Source organism: Serinus canaria, chromosome 26 (assembly GCF_022539315.1).
Source record: "Serinus canaria isolate serCan28SL12 chromosome 26, serCan2020, whole genome shotgun sequence".
Taxonomy (NCBI): domain Eukaryota; kingdom Metazoa; phylum Chordata; class Aves; order Passeriformes; family Fringillidae; genus Serinus; species Serinus canaria.
In genome coordinates, this window is record NC_066339.1 from 3,669,463 (window position 1) to 3,690,785 (window position 21,323).

General features: G+C 60.5%; 1 protein-coding gene across 4 annotated transcripts in view; it reads right to left on the reverse strand.

Moving 5' to 3' along the window:
- Positions 1-4,469: 4,469 nt before the first annotated feature.
- TMCC2 (transmembrane and coiled-coil domain family 2) overlaps positions 4,470-21,323 on the reverse strand; it is a 29,190-nt gene continuing 12,336 nt past the window's right edge. For 2 of the 4 annotated variants that reach the window (XM_050985330.1, XM_050985331.1), the window contains exons 3-5: positions 6,642-7,576; positions 6,275-6,410; positions 4,470-5,696 (exon numbers count right to left, since the gene is read on the reverse strand). In XM_050985330.1, coding sequence (XP_050841287.1) covers positions 5,385-5,696; positions 6,275-6,410; positions 6,642-7,576 — 1,383 coding nt within the window. In that variant the 3' untranslated portion in view covers positions 4,470-5,384. Of the gene's footprint in view, positions 5,697-6,274; positions 6,411-6,641; positions 7,577-11,970; positions 12,721-12,808; positions 13,029-21,323 lie in introns of those variants that run through there. The other 2 variants (XM_050985332.1, XM_050985335.1) reach the window with 2 other exon arrangements.

A 21,323-nucleotide genomic window follows, 5' to 3' on the forward strand; every position in this document is an offset into this window, starting at 1 on the left:
ACGGCGACAGCTTCTGGGTGTGCCACCTCCCTGGCGGGCCGGTGGCGGCCCCGCGCTCGCCGGGCGGTCGGGCCAGCGGGGCCGGTTCGCCGCGGCCCACGGGGAGCCCCGCCGGCCTCCCGTGCCTGCTTTGCACGCGTGGGAAGGGCTTGGGAAGGGAGCGGGGCGTTATTCCCATGGAATTGCCATCCCACCCGGCATTCCCCGGGCTGCGAGGTGCAGGGCTCCGTGCTGAGGTGGGACTGGAGGGACAGATGGGGTCTCTGCTCGCTGTGACAGTGACAGGACCCGGGAAGGGCTGGAGTGGCACCAGGGTGGGTTTTAGGGAAAGGTTCTTCCCGCAGAGGTGGCGCTGAAAAGGCTCCCCGGGGAATGGTCACTGTTCCAAACCTTCCAGAGCTCCAGGAATGTTTGGGAAATGCTCTCAGGGATGCTCAGGGTGGGATTTTGAGACTGTTCTGTGCAGGGCTGGGAGCTGGATCAGTGATCCTGGTGGGTTCTTCCAGCTCAGGATATTCCAGCACCTCTCTTTTTTTTCATATCCCCGTGTTTTCAACGCCAGAACCTTAACCCTGATATTTGCCTTCCTGAGGAGAAATTGGAAGGTCAGATAGCTGAGCTCATCTCAGGGATGCACAGGTGGGATATCTGCATTCCTGAGGAGAAATGGGAAGTTGGGATCTTTGAGCTCATCTCAGGGATGCACAGGTGGGATATCTGCATTCCTGAGGAGAAATGGGAAGTTCAGATAGCTGAGCTCATCTCAGGGATGCACAGGGTGGGATATTTGCATTCCTGAAGAGAAATGGGAAGCTGGGATCTTTGAGCTCATCTCAGGGATGCACAGGGTGGGATTTTGGCATCCTCCATCCCCCGCGAGTCCCGCCAGCCCTCGGGGAGCCCCGCGATCAGATCAATGATTTCTCTCATCTTATCTCCCCGTCTCTCTGCTGCTTTCCCTGGTGCGCCCTCCCCTCGCCGCCTCCCCCTCGCCAGCCCCGCTTCCCCTCCAGCCCCGGCTTTGATCCCGGGAAGCAGCAATTGATCCTCCTTATCTTCCTTGTGGGAGGGACAGACGTTCCCGGCACTGCCCTTAATTAAATTCCTCCTCATTTTCCTCCACGAGCCTTCTCCTCCCCGCAAACCCAGGCCAGGATTTGCTTTTAAAGCTGTAATTAAAGGGTGGGATTGGCCACGAGTGGGACTCGGGCTGCTGGTCACCCTGTGGGGATGGCACCGGTCACAGTGGCCATGGTGGCAGTGGCAGTGCTCACAGTGACACGGGGACGGCTCACAGTGGCACTGGCACTGACTGTGGTGGCACTGGCACTGCTCACAGTGACATGGGGATGGCCCACAGTGGCACAGGGACTGACCGTGCTGGCATTGGCACTGCTCACAGTGACACGGGGATGGCTCTCAGGGGCACAGGGACTGACTGTGGTGGCACTGGCACTGCTCACAGTGACATGGGGATGGCCCACAGTGGCACTGGCACTGACTGTGGTGGCACTGGCACTGCTCACAGTGACACGGAGATGGCTCTCAGGGGCACAGGGACTGACTGTGGTGGCACTGGCATTGAGCATTGGCAGCAGTCATGGTGGCCATAGTGACATGGGGATGGCCCACAGTGGCACTGGCACTGACTGGTGGCATTGGCACTGGTCACAGCGAAATGGGGATGGCCCACAGTGGCACAGGCACTGACTGTGGTGGCACTGGCGCTGGTGACAGTGACATGGGGGTGGCCCTTAGTGGCACAGGGACTGACTGTGGTGCCACTGGCACTTGTCACAGTGACATGGGGATGGCCCACAGTGTCACTGTGGCACCAGCCAGGGTGGCCCTGGTACCTGCCATGGTGGCCCTGTCACTGGTCACAGCAACATGGGGACAGTCTGTAGCCCAAGCACCGACCGTGGTGGCACAGGCACAAGGTGTGGTGGCACTGGCACTGGTCACGGTGGCTCTGGCCCTGCCGCGGTGGCCCTGACCGCTGGCACTTGGAGCTTTTCCGCTCGGAAATGTCTCCTGCAGGCGCTGACCCGGGGGCAGGGAGCGTTTCCCACGTGGAGCAGCCCGAATTCCCCCGGCGGCAGCGCAGGAATGCCAGGCATGTTATCCTTGGGACCAGCTCTGCTTCTTACGGCCTAAGCTCGGCCACGCCGCCGGGGGGAGGGGACAGCCGGCCACCGCCGTGTCCCCAGTGAGGGTTGCCAACATTCCCCAATCCCCATTCCCTTCATCCTCCTCCTCCTCCTCCTCCTCCTTGGGGACGCTGCCCAGAGCTGTGCCCGGGGGTCTCCGTGCCCCTCAGGGGATGCAGGTGAGCCCCTCTGGGTCCCTCCTGCTCCTGGGCACGCAGGGACATCCCCGGGGGGACAGCACGGGGACATTTCGGGGGTCCCGCCAGCAGCGGGGACATCATTTTATCATTTGATGGTGCAGCTGGAACCCAGGAACACGCGGGGAGAGAAATCCGCGCCTGGCTCTGTCTGCGTTACTGAGACACCGACCCCTGCGGTGACATGGGACAGGGGACAGGGACAGCGCTGGCCCCACCCTGCAGGACCTGGGCACCCCGGGCCACCCTTGGGATGCGGCAGACCAGCCCCAAACAGGGCACACAGGGACATCCTGCCGCGCCACCCCGGCGCCCTGCAGGCTGTCCCCAGATGTCCCCAGCGAGCTCTGTCCCCGCTGGGTGCCTCAATCTCTGCATGTGCCACACCAAGGGGTGGCCGAAGCCCCCGTGCCCGGTGGCAGCAGCCCGGCGTGTCCCTCGGGGACATTCCGTGTCCCCCGCTGCCAGCCCGGAGCGCAGCTGCGGCTCTTACATAAACCGCAATTAGCGGCGGGCAGGGAGGCCTGGATGGAATTAAGGAATTCCTGCCGGGCTGACGTCAAATCTTCACCTCTCCCGCACAAAGGGGGCCCTTGTGAGCCCCCCCTGACCCCGCCGGGACAAGGCGAGTCCTCAGGGAGCCCCGAGCCGCGCATGCCATGCGGGAATTGTCCCCGCCGCCGGTGTCACCGGAGCTCGCTGGTGACGGAGGGGGAGCCAGCCTGCAGCTCCCCGTACTGGCCGTGCCACGGTGCCAGCGGCCCCCTGTGCCAGCTCATGACAGGAGTGACCTCCCCTCGCCATGGCAGGGGGCTCGAGGGGCAGTGGGGAGGTCATGGGGACAACCGGACATGGGGACAGCAGGACCATGAGTGAGAGATCCCGAAATTCCCACTGGGATGGGATCTGGAGGAGCTGCCCCAACACTGGGGCCTCCTCTGGCTGCTGCCAACGAGGTCACAGGGACTGGGCAGTGAATGTCCCCAAGTGTCACAGGCGGTGAGGGGGGGTGGCAGGGCTCACACAAAACTTCCTGCACTCCACGGTGGCAGTGGGGCACCACGAGGGGCACGAACAGCTTTAACTGGAGAGGGTCGGTCCAGATGGGACATTGGGAGGGTGGTGAGGCCCTGGAATGGATTTCCCAGGGAAGAAACTCCCAGGGGAGTGTTCAAAGCCAGGTGATGGGGCCTGGAGCAGCCTGGGACAGCAGAAGGTGTCCCTGGTGGCACCCGATGGGCTTTAATGTCCCTTCCGACCCAAACCATCCTGTGACGTCACGATCGCTGCGGGCAGGAAGGGGTTAATGCGCTAATTGGGGTGAGTGCCCCCACCCTGGGCCCTGCCCCTGCCCCTGCCCGGCCTTACGGGAAAACGCTCGGGAGCGGCTCCGGCATCCGCGGCGGGGACCGGGGGCCCCCCTGCGGCCGTGGTGCCGCATTCCCTTCCCGGAGAACTCCCTTCCCGGAGAACTCATCCCCTTCCCGGAACATCCCCTTCCCGTAGCATCCCCCTCCCGGAACATCCCCTTCCCAGAGAATCCCCTTCCTGCAGAATTCCCTTTCTCAGAGAATCCTTTTCCCAGAGAATCCCCTTCCCGGAGCATCCCCTTCCCAGAGAATTCCTTTCCCAGAGCATCCCCTTCCCAGAGAATCCCCTACTCAGACAATCCCCTTCCTGCAGAATCCCCTTCCCAGAGCATCCTCCTCCCGGAGCATCCCCTTCCCAGAGAATCCCCTTCCCAGAACATCCCCTTCCCAGAGAATTCCCTTTCTCAGAGAATCCTCTTCCCAGAAAATCCCCCTCCTGGAGCATCCTCTTCTCAGAGCATCCCCTTCCTGGAGCATCCCCTTCTCAGAGCATGCCCTTCCCAGGGAATTCCCTTCCCGTGGCATCCCCTTCCCAGAGCTGTGATGCTCAGGAGGGGATGCAGGGACCCCCACACGAGGCCACAGCAGGGCTTGGCTCGGCCCTGGGAGCACGGAGGAGGTGGCAGAGAGACCCTGAACCCTCCCAAAAGTCCCGTGCCAGTCCTGGGAATCACCACTGAAAGCGTTCAGGGCCAAATTCTCACCTGAGGCCAAGGGGTTCAGCTGCTGTTTGCACCAGAGGAGGCCCTGGCTGTGCAGGTATTTTATATATATATTTATATATATATGTGTGTGTATAGATATATTACATAAATATATAGGTATGAAATAATTTAAGAACCATCCGAGACAGCATGCTGTGCTCTGGGGTGGGGCTGGAGGGCTGCCCCTCCTCCCCCTGCCCCACCAGCTTCGATTCACAAATGGAATTAAATTAAAAACCGCACACACGCACACGCACACACGACACGGGGCAGAGGCCGGACGAGTCCAGGTGTCCCTGAAGAGACCGGATCGACTAAAGCCAAAGATTTGGGAAGTCAGGAAATGAAACCAGCGCGGGGGGTGTGGTTTGTGCCGGTGCTGACTGCCCTGGCTGCGCCCAGCCCCTGCGGGGACAGCGCGGCGGTGTCACAGCCCCGCGCTGTGGCCGGGCTGTGCCACAGGCTGGTGGCACGCGTGTGTCCTGCCGTGTTTGTGGTGGCCCTGCTGTCTCCACCTCCGCCTTGCTTTGCTTTCGCTCCGTCCCAGGGACTTTTTGCCACCGAGGCCGAAAGGGAAAATCCTGCCCCAATGAAGCCCTCTCCTCTCCCTGCTGGAAGTTCTCCCAGAGCCAGGTTTGGTCCAGCTCAATCCTTCACACCAACTGAAGACCCCTGGAGAAGATCTCCTCCTTCCCGGGGACTTCAGGACGACCTTCAAAAAACCACCCGAAAAAAAACCACCCAAAACCCCTTAGAAAAAGCCAGAAATCGCCAGCGCCTTCCAAAACTCCTCCTTGCTCCCCATCCCACCCTTCCCAAACATCCCAGAGGGATCCCAGATCCAAGGGGCTGCCGTGGAGGGCTGGGAGCGCAGCCGAGCCGAGCGCGCGGAGAAACCTCCGGACCCTCACCCCGTGTCCCCCTCCTCGTCGGGAAACGAAAACCCCTGGGGGAGCCGGCGGATCAGCTGGGGAGCAGCACGTGCTCCAGGAAGTAGCTGATGGAGTCCCAGTGCTTCCAGAGGAAGAAGAGGAAGAGGACGAGCAGGGCGGTGCTGAGGATGCGCATGCGGGTCTTCATGAGCGGCGTGATGAAGTTGGCGATGGTGGAGACGAAGACGAGCAGCACGGCCATGAGGGCCAGGATGACGTTGATGAACTTGCCCAGCAGGGCTCGGGCGTTGGCGTTCTCCACCCCCTCCAGCTGCACCACCTGCTGCTGCTGCTGCTGCAGCTCCAGCTTGGTCACCCGCGTCAGGCACGACTCCACGGCCTCCTGCCAGGGGACAGCGGTGGCAGCGGCTCCAGGGATGTCCCCTCAAGGGATGTGGAGCCTCCCCCTGGTTTGTTCCTGCTGCTGCTGCTGGGGGGTTTTGTTCTGGGATGGCTCAGAGGGGATGTGGGGACTGTGCTGGTCCACACGTGGCTTGTCACAGCCCGGTGCTGTGGTCACACACGGGGGACTCGCTGTGTGGTGGTGGGACAGGACAAGGGGGGATGGAGGGCAGGGACAGATCTTGGGAAGGAATTGCTCCCTGTGAGGGTGGGGAGGAGCTGGGATGGAATTTCCAGAGAAGCTGTGGCTGCCCCCTTCCTGTGACAGTGGAAGGTGTCGCTGCCCTGCCACGGGTGATTTTTAATGTTCCTTCCACCCAAACCAGTCTGGGATTCCCTGGGTTTGGGGACATGGCTTAGTCACCTGCCTCTTGCCGTGACAGCACCACAGGGAGAACCTCACCTGGAGGGTGCTGGGAGGAGGGATCCCACTGCCCCGCCCTTCTTCCCAGCCCAGGGTGTCTCCATCACCCCTGGCTGGAGGGAGCAGAGGGGGGCTGAGCCCTCCCACAGCCCTACCTGGATGTCCCGTGCCCTCTCGTAGGACTGGTAGGCCACCTTCTCCTCCATGCTAGCCAGCTCCTGCTTCAGGTTGGTCATCTCGTTCTGGTGCAGCTCCGTCAGGTCATTCAGCTGCTCCTCCAGGCGCTCGTACCTGCGCAGGGCAGCTGGGCTGGGACGTGTCCCCGACACCCCCCTGGCACTGGGGGCACCACCCAGCCCCTCTCACCCTCCTCTGGTTGTGGGAAAACCTCTCGAGATCCTCCGTGGAGGTCTGGCAGTGAGGAGGGCTGCAGCTCCCCACGTGTCTTGGCCAGCAGGGCAGCTTGTGGTCCCCAAAGAGCCACCCCGGGCGACACCTCCCCTGCTACCCGCCCGTCCCTACCTGTAGCGCTCCTCCTGCAAGCACTGGGTCATGTAGGTGTAATCCCGCTGCAGCTGGGCCTTCAGGTCCTCCATGGAGTCCTCCAGGTGCGACTGGCTGTCCTTGATCTCCCTCAGCTCCTCCAGGATGGTGTCGAAGTTGTTGTGGTGGCTGTCCAGCGTGTTGGACTTGGGGCTCCCCAAGCCGCCGGGGCCGGCCCCTGAGTTGCTGCCGCCGGCGGAGCCCGAGGTGGCACTGGAGCACTCGTCATCGCTGCCGTACTTGGGGCTGGACACCAGCGTGGCGCTGCCGCTCAGCGCCCGCGAGGCCTCCTCGGGGTGCCCGTCGTCCAGCGTGTCCTTCAGGTGGGCGATGTTGTCGGCGCTGCCGAACTTGTTGCGGATCAGGCTGGCGAACTCGCGCGGCTTGGACACCACGGCCGTGTGCGTGGCCTGCGAGAGCCCCGAGAGCCCCCCCTTGACCCCTTCCACCACGCCGCCGCTGAAGCCGCTGATGCTGGAGCGCACGTTGGCGCCCACATCCTTCAGCCCTTGGTGCATGTCCCGGAAAACATCCTTGGGCTGGCGGCTGGGGCCGTTCTGCTCGATCTCCTTCAGCTTCTTGTGGTAGTGCTCCAGCTTCTTGTGCAGCTGCGCGATGGTCTGCGCCGACTTCTGGTTCTTCTTCTCGAACACCTGCTTGATGCGCGACGCCTGCTGCTTGTCGGCGTTGTTGGCCAGCTTCAGGTACTCGGCCACGTTGTCGTCCCGCGCCTCCTGCTCGATCTTGATCTGCTCCGTGATCTTGAGGATCTTCTGGTGCAGGTGCTCGATGGCGGCTTTGGTGCGGTGAGGGTCGGGGGTGCCATCGGGCACGTCCAGGCACGCGGGGCCGTCGGCGTCGCCGTGCCCGGCGCCCGCCGGAAGGTTCAGGGTGGTGACGTCGCCCTTGTCCAGCTGGAGGGGAGGGAAAAGGAAAGGGGGATGCTCAGGGGAGGGAGGAAAAACTCCAGAAATGGGAGGGGATGGGAGGGAACCGGGCCGGGGATGCACGGAAGAGACTGGAGAGGTTGGGGGAGTTCTGTGGTTGGTTGGAGATTTCCCAGCCATGCCAGCACTGCTGGAATCCCAGGAATTCACCAGGGGATCCCCAGGGATCAAATCCCAGGAATTCACCAGGGGATCCCCAGGGATCAAATCCCAGGAATACACCAGGGGATCCCCAGGGATCAGATCCCAGGAATTCACCAGGGGATCCCCAGGGATCAAATCCCAGGAATTCACCAGGGGATCCCCAGGGATCAAATCCCAGGAATTCACCAGGGGATCCCCAGGGATCAGATCCCAGGAATACACCAGAGGATTCCCAGGGATCAAATCCCAGGAATTCACCAGGGGAGCCCCAGGGACACACCAGGGGATCCCCAGGGACATCTCAGCAGACCCCAGGAACACCCCAGGTGATCCCAGGAATACACCAGGTGACTCCAGGAACATCCCAGGTGACCTCAGGAACACACCAGATGATCCCAGGAACATCTCAGTAGACCCCAGGAACATCTAGGTGACCCCAGAACACCCCAGGTGACCCCAGGGACACCCCATTAAAAAGTCACAGCAGTTGCTCAACCCCCAACTCCAGCTGGGGCTCAGGGCTGGATTCTCCCCATGGAATTCAGCAAGGAGCAGCCCCTGACTCTGCCTTTCCACCCTCACCTTGGGCACAGGTGGGATTTCTCCAGCCAGGCAGGAAAAAGGAGCGAGGAAAACCAGGATTCATCACCAAATCTCTCCCCAAAGCAGCAGAGAGCACAGGGGTTGAGCCTGGAGGAATTTCACCCCAGAGTTATCCACCCTAATCCCAATTTTTGGGAGGCTGGGGAACAGCTCCAGCTCCCAGAGCTGCAGGTGCAGGGACTCCTCTGCTTTTCCAAGCTCCCTCACCTGGCAGTGCCGAGCTCCTCTCACAAACACCAGCTGCCACCGCAGGAAATTTGGTCAAATGCCAAAATTCCATTTTACAGATGGCAAAACTGGAGCTTTGGGAGAGGAAATCGCTGGCCTGGAGCCTGGACTGCAACCCAGGCCCTGCCTCGTGCTCTCCAGCCTGGACGTGCTGCTTGGCCAGTTGGTGGGGGGAAAAAAATAAATAAATAAAATTTTAAAAAATCCCTAAATCTTCCCAGTTGCTGGGTTTTATATGCAGATTCTTATGCAAAACCTCCCCTGGTTGTGTAAATGGCTCCTGGCTTCTAATTAAGAGCTGCTTGAAAGTTAAATACTCTTGGCAGACCTGAATAATTTCTCATTTCCATCCCACTTTCCCCGGCTGACCCTTTAATAGGGATAAAGCTGCAGGATCATTGCTTGGGGGTGTGTTATCAGCAGGAAATGCAGGGGGGAACAATGAGGGAGCAATGTTCTCTCAGGATGCTGCTTGGGAACAATCCCATCTGGAGCAGGGGCTTGGAAAAGCCACAGCCCTCCTGTTATTCCTTTTTTTTCCCCCTGTTTTTCGTGTCCTGCTGGGAGTCTGGGGGTGTTGGGATTTCATCTCAGCTTCCCCCCAAAGCTTTTCCTGGAGGATGGGAGCAAAAAGGCCAATCCCAGCTGGATTCACCCTATCTGGAGAGGCGATTTTCTTCAAAAAAATAAAAATAAAAATGAAGTCATAACAAACTTGTGGCTTTCAGACCCCACTCCCAGGCTATTTTTAGGCTGGGCTCTCTCCACCGAGGGTTTTGCTTTGGTTTCTTATCACGAGGCAGAAATTAGAAACAGCAGGAAACAGACTTTTTGCCCAGATGTGCAATTCTCTGGACAGAAAAGGGAAAAAGTGACCGTGGCAGAGGAAAAGACAGCTCTGGAGAGGCCCAAAGGGGAAACACCCACCAGGGAGGGGAGGGGAAAAGTTGCTCCAACTCTGTTTCCAAAGAGGGAGCTGCCCTGTGTGAAGCCAATCTTTTGGATTGGAAAGCAAGGAGATTTAAATGGGATTTTGGGAAGGAATTCCTGGCTGTGAGGAGGGGGGTGAGATGGAATTCCCAGAGAATCTGTGGCTGCCCCGTCCCCAAAAGTGAGCAAGGCTGGGATGGTGAAAGGTGTCCCTGGCCATGGCAGGGGTGGCACTGGATGGGTTTGATGGTCCCTCCCAACCCAAACCATCCTGGAATTCCATGATTTATCCACAAGATTCCATCTGGGATGGGCAGGGAACAGCGCTGGGCCGAAACCCTGCCCCCCCTGCCACTCTGGGGAAGGCACACCAGGTTATTGCTTTGAAAACAACCCCCCCAAAAAAGACAATGTGGATCCCTGGAGCATTAACGGGCCCTGCCTGCTAAATCCCAGCAACTGTGCCGGGGATTTAAGGGGGGGATTAGGAACAGCCACACTTTCCCCACATGCAGCAAACCTGCTGGTAGGCACCAGATGAAAAGAGATTGATCCTGATGCAAACCCTGCTTCCCAGAGCTTGTTTTCCAGGCAGGAGCTGCTGTGGGATGCGGGAGGAATGCAGGACGAGGGGAGGGAAATTATTCTTATCCACAGAGCTGAGCCCAGCAGAGCTGAGAGCTGCAAAAGGCTCGGGCAGAGGAGAGGAGCAAACAGAGCCCAGGGGTCACAGCTGGGCAGGGCTGGCTTAGAGGGGCTGCAGGCTGGGGACAGCTGGGCCCAGGGGGCAGCTGGGGATGTCCCCTCAGCATGGGGATGTCCCCCAGCATGGGGATGTCACCCAGCTTGAGGCTGTGTCCCCTAGGTCAGGGCTGTCACCCAGCTCGGGGCTGTTTCCCAAGCTCAGGGATGTCCCCTCAGCTCAGGGATGTGTCCCCTAGGTCAGGGATGTCCCCTCAGCATGGGGATGTCACCCCAGCTCAGGAATGTCACCCAGCTTGAGGCTGTGTCCCCTAGGTCAGGGCTGTCACCCAGCTCGGGGCTGTTTCCCAAGCTCAGGGATGTCCCCTCAGCTCAGGGATGTGTCCCCTAGGTCAGGGATGTCACCCCAGCTCGGGAATGTCACCCACCTTGAGGCTGTGTCCCTCCAGCTCAGGGCTGTCCCTTCAGCTTGGGGATGTGTCCCCCACTTCAGGGCTGTGTCCCCCCTAGCTCAGGGCTGTCACTTCAGCTTAGGGATGTCACCCCAACTTGGGGCTGTGTCCCAGAGTTGTGTCCCCAGCTTGAAGCTGTCCCCCCAGCTTGAGGCTGTGTCCCCATTTAGGGCCATGTCCCCACCTCAGGGCCACGTCCCCAGCTCGAGGCTGTCACCCCAACTTGGGGCTGTCCCCCCAGCTCAAGGCTGTGTCCCCAACTCGAGGCTGTGTCCCCAAGCTCGGGGCCGTGTCCCCACTCAGGGCAGTGCCTGTCCCAGCACATCCACACCTGGCTTTAGCCCCATTTTTAAGGAATTGCACAATTATTGCAAAGTTCAGAGCCGAGTTCTGGAGGCGCTGACATCACCCCCTGAACCGTTCTGTTTTCTGTGCCCTGCAGCCCACGGGACACGGGGGATGAGCCCTGGCTGGGTCACCCCCAGCAAGGACCTTCCCTACAAAGTATCCCTGTGATTCCAGCCTGGAATCCATCCCAGGGACAAACCAGCCCTGGGAAGGACCATGTGCACCTTCCAGCAGGGAGAAAACAGAACAAGTGTTGCCAAATCCAGGGCAGATCCAGGGAGCTGCTGCCCTGATCCCTCAGCTCCCCCGCACAAGTGTCACCCTGCCTGGGGCACTTGGTGGCCCTGGAATGCCACCAGGGAGAGGCCAAGGCCAGCACAGAAATGCAGGAGTGTGGTGGACGTGGGGAGGGGGATTTGGGAGCAGTTATTTCCTTCCTCAGAGCACTTTTCCAGCACGGCATCCCCTGAGCCGGTCACTGCCTGGTGTCACTGGGGACACCACGAGCGTCCTGTCCCTGTCCCCACACAGGCTCCCAGCCTCGTGCCTCCCCGAGCTGAGCTGTTATTCCCACCAGACCCAGCCCAGGTGTTGAAAATAGCAGCAGGAGCCCTGAGTCACAATTGTCACCCTCCCTCCGAGCCCGCAGCAGCGCCCGGGGCTGGCAGCACCGTGTCCCCCCTGGTGCCACCCCTGGATGGGCACAGCGGGCTGGCAGCAGCTCCCTGCACTCATTCCCCAGCCTGACAATAATTTTCCTTACATAATGCAGGGATTAACGTTCAGCCTTCCAGCTGCAGCAGTTCCCCACCCGGCACTGATGGCGCTGGGGGGGTTTCACTCTCTGGTTTCATTCCCCGAGGAACGGAGACACCGAAACCCCCCGTGGGTCTCTCTGCCCATCACCATCCTCCCCATCACCTCAGCCGAACCCCAAAAGCTGCCAGGACCTACCTCCATGGCGGGCAGGGCTGGGGTGCCCCCGGGGCTAGTTGGCGTGGGCTGCCCGGCCGTGTCCCCGCGGTGTCCCCAAGGCTGGCAGCGCTGCCCGGGCAGTGCCAGCTGCCATGGCAGGATTGCCGGCTGGGGAAGGCAGCAGCGGATGGCAGCGAGGTTTTGAGGGAGCAGCGGGGAGAGAGGAGGAGGAGAAGCCTCTCGTAGACCCCGTCAGGGCTGGCCCCGCGTTCCCGGAGCGTTCCCGGAGCGCTCCCCGCGGTTCCCGGCGCGCAGGGACGGAGGCGCTCGCTCCGGCGGGATTGCCGACTCAGGAAATCTGCCCGAGCTGTTTACAGCTCCCAGAGAGCCGAGCTTTCAGGGCTGTAATGCAAAACCCCCCCTCGTCCCCGTGCCGGGATATTCACACGCCTCCAGCCCCATACGCTGCCTGTGCCCTGACGCAGGAGGTCGGGACGGGCTCTTGTCATCGGCTGTGTCACACAGAGGGACAGAAAAGCCTGGGAAAGGCAGGGGGAGGCGTCCAGAAAGGAAAAACGCGAGTGGAAACAGTCGGGGGGAAATAAAAATCCTGTCATTGAGCAAGGAGCTGGGCGGCCTGAGGGAGTTAAAAACCGGGAATGAGCCACTCGTGCCACACCAGGTGTCCTGGACCAGGACCTGGCTCTGTTCCTGTCACCCCAGGAGAGAGGGGGTGGCACTGACCCCGTTCTGCCACGGCAGAACACACCCAGCACCAAAATCCTCCTTCCCTTCCACCCCGGCTCCCACCCATCCCCACCGGCACAGGGAAACGCAGATTCCTTGGAAATTCCACCCAAAACCCCGCCGTGCCTACCGTGTGGGGCTCAGCCGTGCCAGGGCAGGGCCAGGACGGGCCAGAGCTTCCCGAGGGTGCCACACGGAGCCGCGGGCACCGGGAAGTGACACCGCAGAGCTGCCCCCGGGGCCGGGCGGTGACACCGCGGGGATGGCACCGGCAGCACCCGGGGCTCCTCTCCTCCCGGGTGGGCTCCTGACCCATCCCTGGGTGCCAGGGGGGGATGGAGCAGCCTGGCCCAGCCCCGTGGGTGCCCCTGGTGTGACCAGGGTTGGTCAGCTCGGTCCTGCTTTCTGCCATAGCATCACTTCTGCTTTTAGCACAGCGGGCAGGGGTCACTTCCCGTGGCTCTGGTGCTGTCTCAGCAGGGCAGGAGGATCACCAGCTGCACAGGACCCAGTGGAAATCACCCCTCCTGCTCGCCACTTCCCTCTTGAAGGTGCTGGGGCTGGCCCTAGAGCCCTGCTGCTTCCCCCCTCCGTGGTTTTTGGGGCTGGGAAGTGAGTGGTTCACCCATCCCAGGGGGAACCACGATGTCCCCCACAGCCCCTGCCAGCTCACAGACCCTGCTCCAGGCCTCGGGAAAAGATGGAGGAGCAGGAATGTCCCAGGGGAGGCTGATGGAGTGAGGACTTGCTAAAGGTTGGGATGTTTAGGAAGAGCCAGTGCTGCAAGGAGCCCTGGAGAGCATTTCTGGGACTCACAGAGGGCCTCAGGGGCTGGATTCCCAGGAGAACACCCGCTCCCAGCTCCCCAGCTCCAGGGAAAGGGAAACAAATCATTGCAAGCACCAAAACTGCAGCTGCTGCAGGGCCCAGGGTTAACAAATCATTGCAAACAACAAAACTGCAGCTGCTGCAGGGCCCAGGGTTAACAAATCATTGCAAACAACAAAATTGCAGCTGCTGAAGGGCCCAGCCCAGCCAGGCAGAGCAGTGGGGCAGCATCTCCCCTCCCAGGGGCACAGACTCCCTTCCACAGCATGCAAAACCCCCTCCTGGCACGGGAAAAAGGGAATTCTGCAAGGGAATTACCCAAGAGGTTGGTGTCACACTCCCCATCATCCTTCCCCCCTCCAGCAGCTGTTTTTCAGGCCTGACTGTACGAGGCAAATTTAGAAATAAGCACCAGCTCCCAGGCAAAGAAAACCCCTGGATTTTCCACAAAATCGTGGCAGGTTTGGTGTTTCCTGGGCAGGGCAGGGTCCAGCTCCAAAGCCTTGGTCTGGGCACCAGGAGGGTCCCCTTGTGCAGGGCAGGTTTGGGGCTTGGCCTTGGCTTTGCCTGGGGCTGGGCTAAGCACAGAGAAGCAGGAATTAAAACCAGCAGGAAAACTCTCCTTGACTGGGCTGGGAAAACTGCAAATGGGATTTTGGGATGCTGATGCAGGTGGAGATCTGCCAAACCCACTGCTCCCCAGCATCCCACTCCTGGGTGGGTTTGGTGTCTGGAACAAACTTCTGGGGGTCCCACCTGCAGGTCCCACCCTGCTCCTCACCCCTTCCCCCTGCACATCCCAAATCCCTGCCTGGGAAGGAGAGCAGGGAGGGGGGACACTCACAAAGCCACCCAGCAGAGGATTTGGGAGCAGCGTCCTTGGGCCAGGGCAGGGCTCGGGCAGAGCTGTGGATCCTCTCCCTCCCCCATGGCCGAGGAGGCTCCAAGAAGGAGCAGCCCAGGCTGGGGGGGAGCAGGAACAGGCTGGGGTGCCACGGGGCTGATCCCAATCCTCCAAGTGTGCCAGGACAACAAACAGAACTGCCAAGCACTGGTGGGCACTTCCCAAAGGGAACAAACCAACAAGCAGCCACCACTGCTCCCGGTCCCCACCACAGCTGGGACACTGCCACCACCCCCAGGGCTCAGGGCACTCCAGAAGTGCTGCTGTAGCAATGGAAAGATCCCAGGATTCTCCCTTGGGAAGCTCCTGGGTCTCCATGCCCATCCACGCCACGCAGAACACGGTGTGGCACACCACATCCTCTGAGCTGGGCCTGTCCCCTCTGTCCCCTGTGCCAGGGACAGCTCTGAGGGGACAATTCAGTGAGCAGCCCCCATGGGTGCCCTGGGCTGGAGGGGACAGCTCTGAAGGGACAATTCACTGAGCAGCCTCCATGGTGCCCTGGGCTCAGAGGGACAGCTCTGAAGGGACAATTCACTGAGCAGCCTCCATGGGTGCCCTGGGCTTCAGGGACAGCTCTGAAGGGACAATTCACTGAGCAGCCCCATGGGTGCCCTGCTCAGAGGGACAGCTCTGAAGGGACAATTCAGTGAGCAGTGAAGCCATTCAGGGCCCTGCCTACGCTTGGGGAATATTTGGAAAAATTCCTGGTGTTGTTTTCTCTGGAGGGAGTGACCCCGACACAGCATTAACCCACCCAGCAGCTCAGCTCCTCCAGCAGGGTTTGTGCAGTCAGGGGGGGATTTTTGGGAACTTCTGCATGGAGGATTTGAGTGGGAAAGAGGGAGAGGCCAAGCCACAATCCCAGCCAGGTGAGGAGCCACAAACAGGACCCTCATCCAGACTCTGCACCCAAATCCTACTCCCAGCCCAGAGCAGCAGGGGTGAGCTGGAGAGATCACGGCATGGACACAAACCCTGCACCCCAAATCCTGCCCTGCACCCTGGGCATCCACCCCCAAATCCCCCGGGATCGCGGCGCTGCCTGCCGGGAGCGGGAGCTGCTGGTGGGCTGCAATCAACAGCCATATGTCAGCCAGGCTGAGGAACACGATGTGTCTTCTTCGTGAGGGGTGAATCAGTAGCAGAGTCTGATATTCTTCTCCTCCTGAATTAATTAAGCAGCAATCTCAGGGCTCTTTGTCTTTCCAGCTATTATCTGCTCGTTCCAAAGCGCTCATCCCAACGGGAGCGCGGGAAGGAGCTCCCAGCACCAGCCTTGCCTCACAGACTCATCTCCCTGCCACACGTGGGGAGCTGGAGGTGGGGAGTGGGAGCTCACCTGGACTCTCACACCTCCAATTGCAGGTGAGGAACACAGAAATTCCCCAAAATTCCTTGTAATGGGGGGGGGTCTCCCTACCCTGGTGCTCCCAGCCTTGCCTCACAGACTCATCCCCCTGCTAATGTGGGGAGTGGGAGCTCACCTGGAGCTCCAATTCCAGATGAGGAACCTAAAAGCCCCCAAAACCCCCCCAAAAATCCCCAAAACCTCTGGCACTTGTAGGGTCTCCCTACCCCATGCTCCCAGCCTTGCCTCACAGACTCATCCCCCTGCTAATGTGGGGAGTGGGAGCTCACCTGAACTCTCACACCTCCAGTTCCAAGTCAGCAACCCAAAACCCCCCAGAAATTCCCAAACCCCCTGGTGTTTGTGGGTCTCCACACCCCGGTGCTCCCCAGCACCCCTTGGGATCCCTGGGGGCTGGGGGGAGCAGGGGGGCAGCTTTACCCCACCCCCTCTGCTCCCTTTGCCCTGTTTCACCTCCTTCCTTGCGATTTTAACCCCTGGAAGGGAAGGGTTAAAATCCCAGAAAATGCTCCTGAGGAGATCCAAGACACTTCACCAAACTCAGGGATGGGCTGGCTCTGCATTCCCACTGGGGAAACTGAGGCAGCAAGCGAGGGAAGGCTCCTGCCTGGGGGAATTCTGCCCGGGGTTAGATGTGGGGCCGATCCTCACACGGTCCCTGTCGCAGGTGATGACTGAGCCCAGGTAACCGGAGCTGCAGGAAGGAGAAACCACATCCTCCCACAGGAACCAAAGGCAGCAGCACGCCAGGAGGGCTGGAGGGAGCCGGGACGGAGCTGGGCAGGGGACGTGAACCTTCCCTGACATCCCTGAGCCACCCCACAGCCTCTCGGCCACCCCAAAGCCCTCTGTCCCCGGGAACTCCGGGTTTCTCCCTGCTCCCTGTAATCCGTCTGGCCCCGATATAGCCGCTGACCCGGGGGGAAGCTAAATTTAGCGGGATGAATCCCGCCCTGAGTCCCGAGGGCTGCTGCCCTTGAGGCAGCAAAACAGCAGCGCTGGGGCTGGAGGGACAGGTCCCCCCCCCCAGGACACTGGACACCCTCCTGGGACGGGGACAGGGGCATGGAGAGAGGAGTTTGGAGCAGAAAATGGCACTTTTGGGTCGTGATCCCATAAAAACGGGTGGCTCACAGCTCAGGAGCCGGCCTGAGGTGGGGCAGGAAGCCCCCCCTGCCTCCCCCGTGCCCCCGGGGCCTCAGAGGAGAAGCATCTGCTCGGGGAGGGGCACGGAGGGGGGACAGGGCCAGCGGTGGCAGCTGGCGCTGTCACTTGCCTAGGGACACGGAGGGCGGCGAGCCCCACAGAGGGGTCCGGCCCCTCGCCACCCGCGGGGGACGCTCGGCGGGTCCGGACCGGGCTGAGCACCCGCACGTGTGACACTGGTGACACTTGTGACGGGTCAAGCCCTCGGGGACGCGGGGAGAAGGCGGCCGGGGGCGCGCAAGGACAGACGGAGAGGCGAACGGAGAGACGGACGGACGGACGGACAAACGGCCCTCTAACGGCCGCCGCTCCCCCCGCCCGTTCCCCCCGCGGGGTCCCGGTGCCCCCGGAGCCCCCGGGGCTCACCTGCACGTGGACCATGCCGCAGTCCCCGCAGTCCGTGCAGCTCCCCGGCAGCACCAGGCACAGCACCCCGCGGCCGCCCCGCTCCAGCTCCGGCCGCCCCGCCGGGGAGCGCGGGCCCCCGGGGGGGATGTGCCCCGCCAGCACCGGCTGAGCCGCGACCCCGGGGGCACCGGGGACACCCCCGGCCGCTGCTGCCGCCGCCGGGACCTCGCTGGGCGCTGCGGCCGCTAATTCCCGTGTGCCCGCCTCTGCCTGGCGGGTCACCAGCAGGAGATTAGGGAGATCAGGAGAAAGCTCCCCGGCACGCTGCCGGCGCCGTGCGCCCTCCCTGCTGCCGCCTCCCCCGGCCCCGGCAGTGCCACTGTCACACGTGCTGCCAGCACGTCCTCGTGGCGAGCACCGGCACCGGCAGCGGCGCGGCGGGTGAGCCCCGAATGTGACACCTTGGGGCAAACGAGAGCCGCGCTCCGCGCAGGGCGGGTGTTTGGGATGTGGGGATGATCCCAAGGAGCTCCTCCAGCCAGGAGCTCCGTGGGACACACGGGACAGAGGATTTTTGGGATACAGGGATGATCCCAGCCCTGGGGAAGGAGCTCCTCCAGCTCAGAGCTCTGTGGAACACACAGGTCAGAGGATTTTTGGGATGTGGGGATGATCCCAGCCCTGGGGAAGGAGCTCCTCCAGCCAGGAGCTCTGTGGGACACATGGGAGAGATTTTTGGGATGCAGGGATGATCCCGGCTGTTGGAACCCACCTCCCTAGCAAAGGAGCTCCTCCAGCTCAGAACTCCGTGGGATACATGGCAGAGAGGATTTTTGGGATGCAGGGATGCTCCTGGCTCTGGGGAAGGAGCTCCTCCAGCTCAGAGCTCTGTGGGACACACAGGACAGAGGTTTTTTGGGATGCAGGGATGTTCCCCATGGAAGGAGCTCCTTCAGCTCAGAGCTCAGTGGGACACATGGGACAGAGGATTTTTGGGATGCAGGGATGTTCCCTAGGGAAGGAGCTCCTCCAGCTCAGAGCTCAGTGGGACACACGGGACAGAGGATTTTTGGGATGCAGGGATGTTCCCCAGGGAAGGAGTTCCTCCAGCTCAGAGCTCCATGCCCACAAAGCAGAGGCAGCCCCGTGGCTCTTGGAGCACAGATGGAAACCAAACCCTGTCTCCCTGCTGCCAGGGGATGCCGGGCTCATCCCAAACTCACCGACAAAAAGTGGGAATGGGGAGGGGGGTGGGAGGCTGGGGAGAGGGAAAATCACAAACAGCTGACCTGCAAAGGAAGGTTTGTCCCCAGAGTGGGAAGCCCAGGTGGGGGTGACCCCTTGGCAGTGCTCCTGTGGGGGTGAGCCACAAACCCCAGGCAGAACTGGCAAATTCCAGCACCAAATTCCCAGGCTGTCCCACTGAGCCCCTCTGGATGTCCCCTGCCACCACAGGCTGCTCCTGGGGGGGAATTAGGGGGTGCAAGGAGGAGAAATTTCTGTGTGCCAGGCTTTGGCAGGGTCCACGGGGTGAAAAACCAGCGCAGGAAAAGGGAAGGGAGAACTGCAGGAATTTAATTAATTGAACAAGAAAAATGAAAAGGAAAGAAAACAACAAAAATCACCAATAGCTGTTCAAAAAGCACTTGCTGAGACTGAGAGATGCCACGAGGGACCCATCCAGCATCTGCTCCTCACGGAAGGGGTGGAAAATTCAGCATGAAATTTGTGTGTGGGGGGGTGGGAATGGCTCTTTCCCAGGAGCCCCGAGCATCCCGTGGGGCTTCCAAAGGGATGGAAAACAGGGAGGAGGTGTCAGATCCTCGGGGACAAGGCAGGGATGATGCCAAGCCCCCCCTCTGGAGCCCATCCCTGAGGAAAAGGAGCTGCTCTGCTGCAGGCAGGAGGCTCAGGGCTTCCTGAGGGCTCCAGGAAAACCAATCCGGCTCGGGAATATCGCGGGGCTCGTGTTTCTCTAAATAAGTTATTTTTCCACTGCCTCACAAAGGTGTTGGCTCTCTTCTTATTACTCTTTGTGTCATATGCAGTTAATTATTCATCCCCTTTCTGGGCTGCTCTGGGAGGGGACAGGGATCTGTTCTGGATGCTTCTGTGCCAGTGGGATCGAGGTTTTGGCCATAATCCCAGTGGGATTGGGATCCTGGCAAGGCAGGGACAGGGGCCAAGCCCCAGAGGAGGCCACGAGGGAGAAATTTTGGCTGCAGGTGCTCAAAGGAACAACCTGATGCTCCTCATCACTTGGTGCAGGTGGGACATTCCAGAAGGGAGGAGCAGGGACTGCCAGGGAAGGATTGGGGTGTCCTGATTTGGGGAGAGGAGATTTTTGGGCAGCTCCTTGGAAAGCTGACGACACAGTGACAATTTTATCCGTGGGACCACGTTCCTGTGTCCCTGTCAGAGCCTGCCTGGCCACCTCCTCATGCTGAGCTTTCCCAGTTCACTGCTGGTGCTCTCAGGTGAATTAAAAGCACAAAAGGAAGGATTGAATTAAAAACACAAAAGGAGGGATTGAATTAAAAGCACAAAAGGAGGGATTGAATTAAAAGCACAAAAGGAGGGATTGAATTAAAAGCACAAAAGGAGGGATTGAATTAAAAACAGAAAAGGAGGGATTGAATTAAAAACTTGAAAAGAAGGATCCTCATTTCCCTGAGAGCCACTTCAGGGTGTGGAACCCCCCCAAGCTCAAGGGGAGAAGCCAACAGGGAAAACCCCCCCAGCTCCCAGAGCACCTCTCAGTGCCTGTCCCTTGAACTCAGCGTGTGCTAATTGGGCTGGTGCATAATTAATGGCACTAAACACTAGATGGAAACACCATCCTGCCCATCAGCCCTGCACAGACTGGTTCCAAAATCCCTTGGGATCTTGGGATGAGACCAAATCGAAGCTGCTGGGCTGAGCCTGGAGGTGCCTTTGGATCCCCCATCCCACGGGAACAGGGTCGTGCCAGGGCCTTTTTAACCCCTCAAATCCCACGCTGGGAATTGTGTCCCTGCCTTCAGTTCCCCATGAGAAGCCTCAATTCCAGCAGCTCCAGGTTCTCAGGGGCTGCCACCACTGTCTGGTGTCACCAGCACTGCCCTGAGGGACAGCCTCATCCCAAGGGAAGTTTGGGGTGCCCTGGCTCCCCACGCTGTTCTTGTGCTCCCTAACCCTGGTGCAGCCACAGAATCCCAGAATCCCTGAGGCTGGAAAATCCCTGTGGGATCAATGAGTGCAACCTGTGCCCACCCTGAGCACTGAATGCCACCTACAGGTGACACCTCCAGGGATGGGCACTCCAAACCCCCCTGGGCAGCCCCTTCCAGTGTCCAATCACCATTTATAGGAAGAAATTCCTGCCAATGTCCAACCTGAACCTCCTGAGGTACAGATCAAGGTGATGTCCCCCTCACCTGTCACTGTGGGAGCAAAGCCTGACCCCACTAGGGAGGGTGGGAATGGCCCAGCAGGTGCAGGTGGGGAAGGGATGCAGATCTCAGAAATGTGGGATCGCCGAGGCTGGAAAATCCCTGTGGATTCATTGAGTCCAAGCTGTGCCTGATCCCCACCCTGAGCACTCAGTGCCACCTCCAGGGATGGGCACTCCAAACCCCCCTGGGCAGCCCCTTCCAGCCCTTTCCATGAGGAAATTCCTGCCGATGTCCAACCTGAACCTCCTGAGGTACAGATCAAGGTGATGATCCCTTCATCTCTCACTGTGGGAGCAAAGCCTGACCCCACTGCCTGCACCCCACCAGGGATCTGTGCAGAACCCCAAAACTGCTCCAGACCCTCCTCTCTTCCAGCACAACCCTTCGAGGTGCTCTATCCCTACATTATCCACCAGCCCCTCGCTCTGGCAGCAAAGCCTGACCCCACTGCCTGCACCTCATCAGGGATTTGATCAGAGCCCCAAAACCTCTCCAGACCCCCCTTTCCTCCAGCACAACCCCTCCAAACCCCGTTTTCCTCCAGCACAACCCC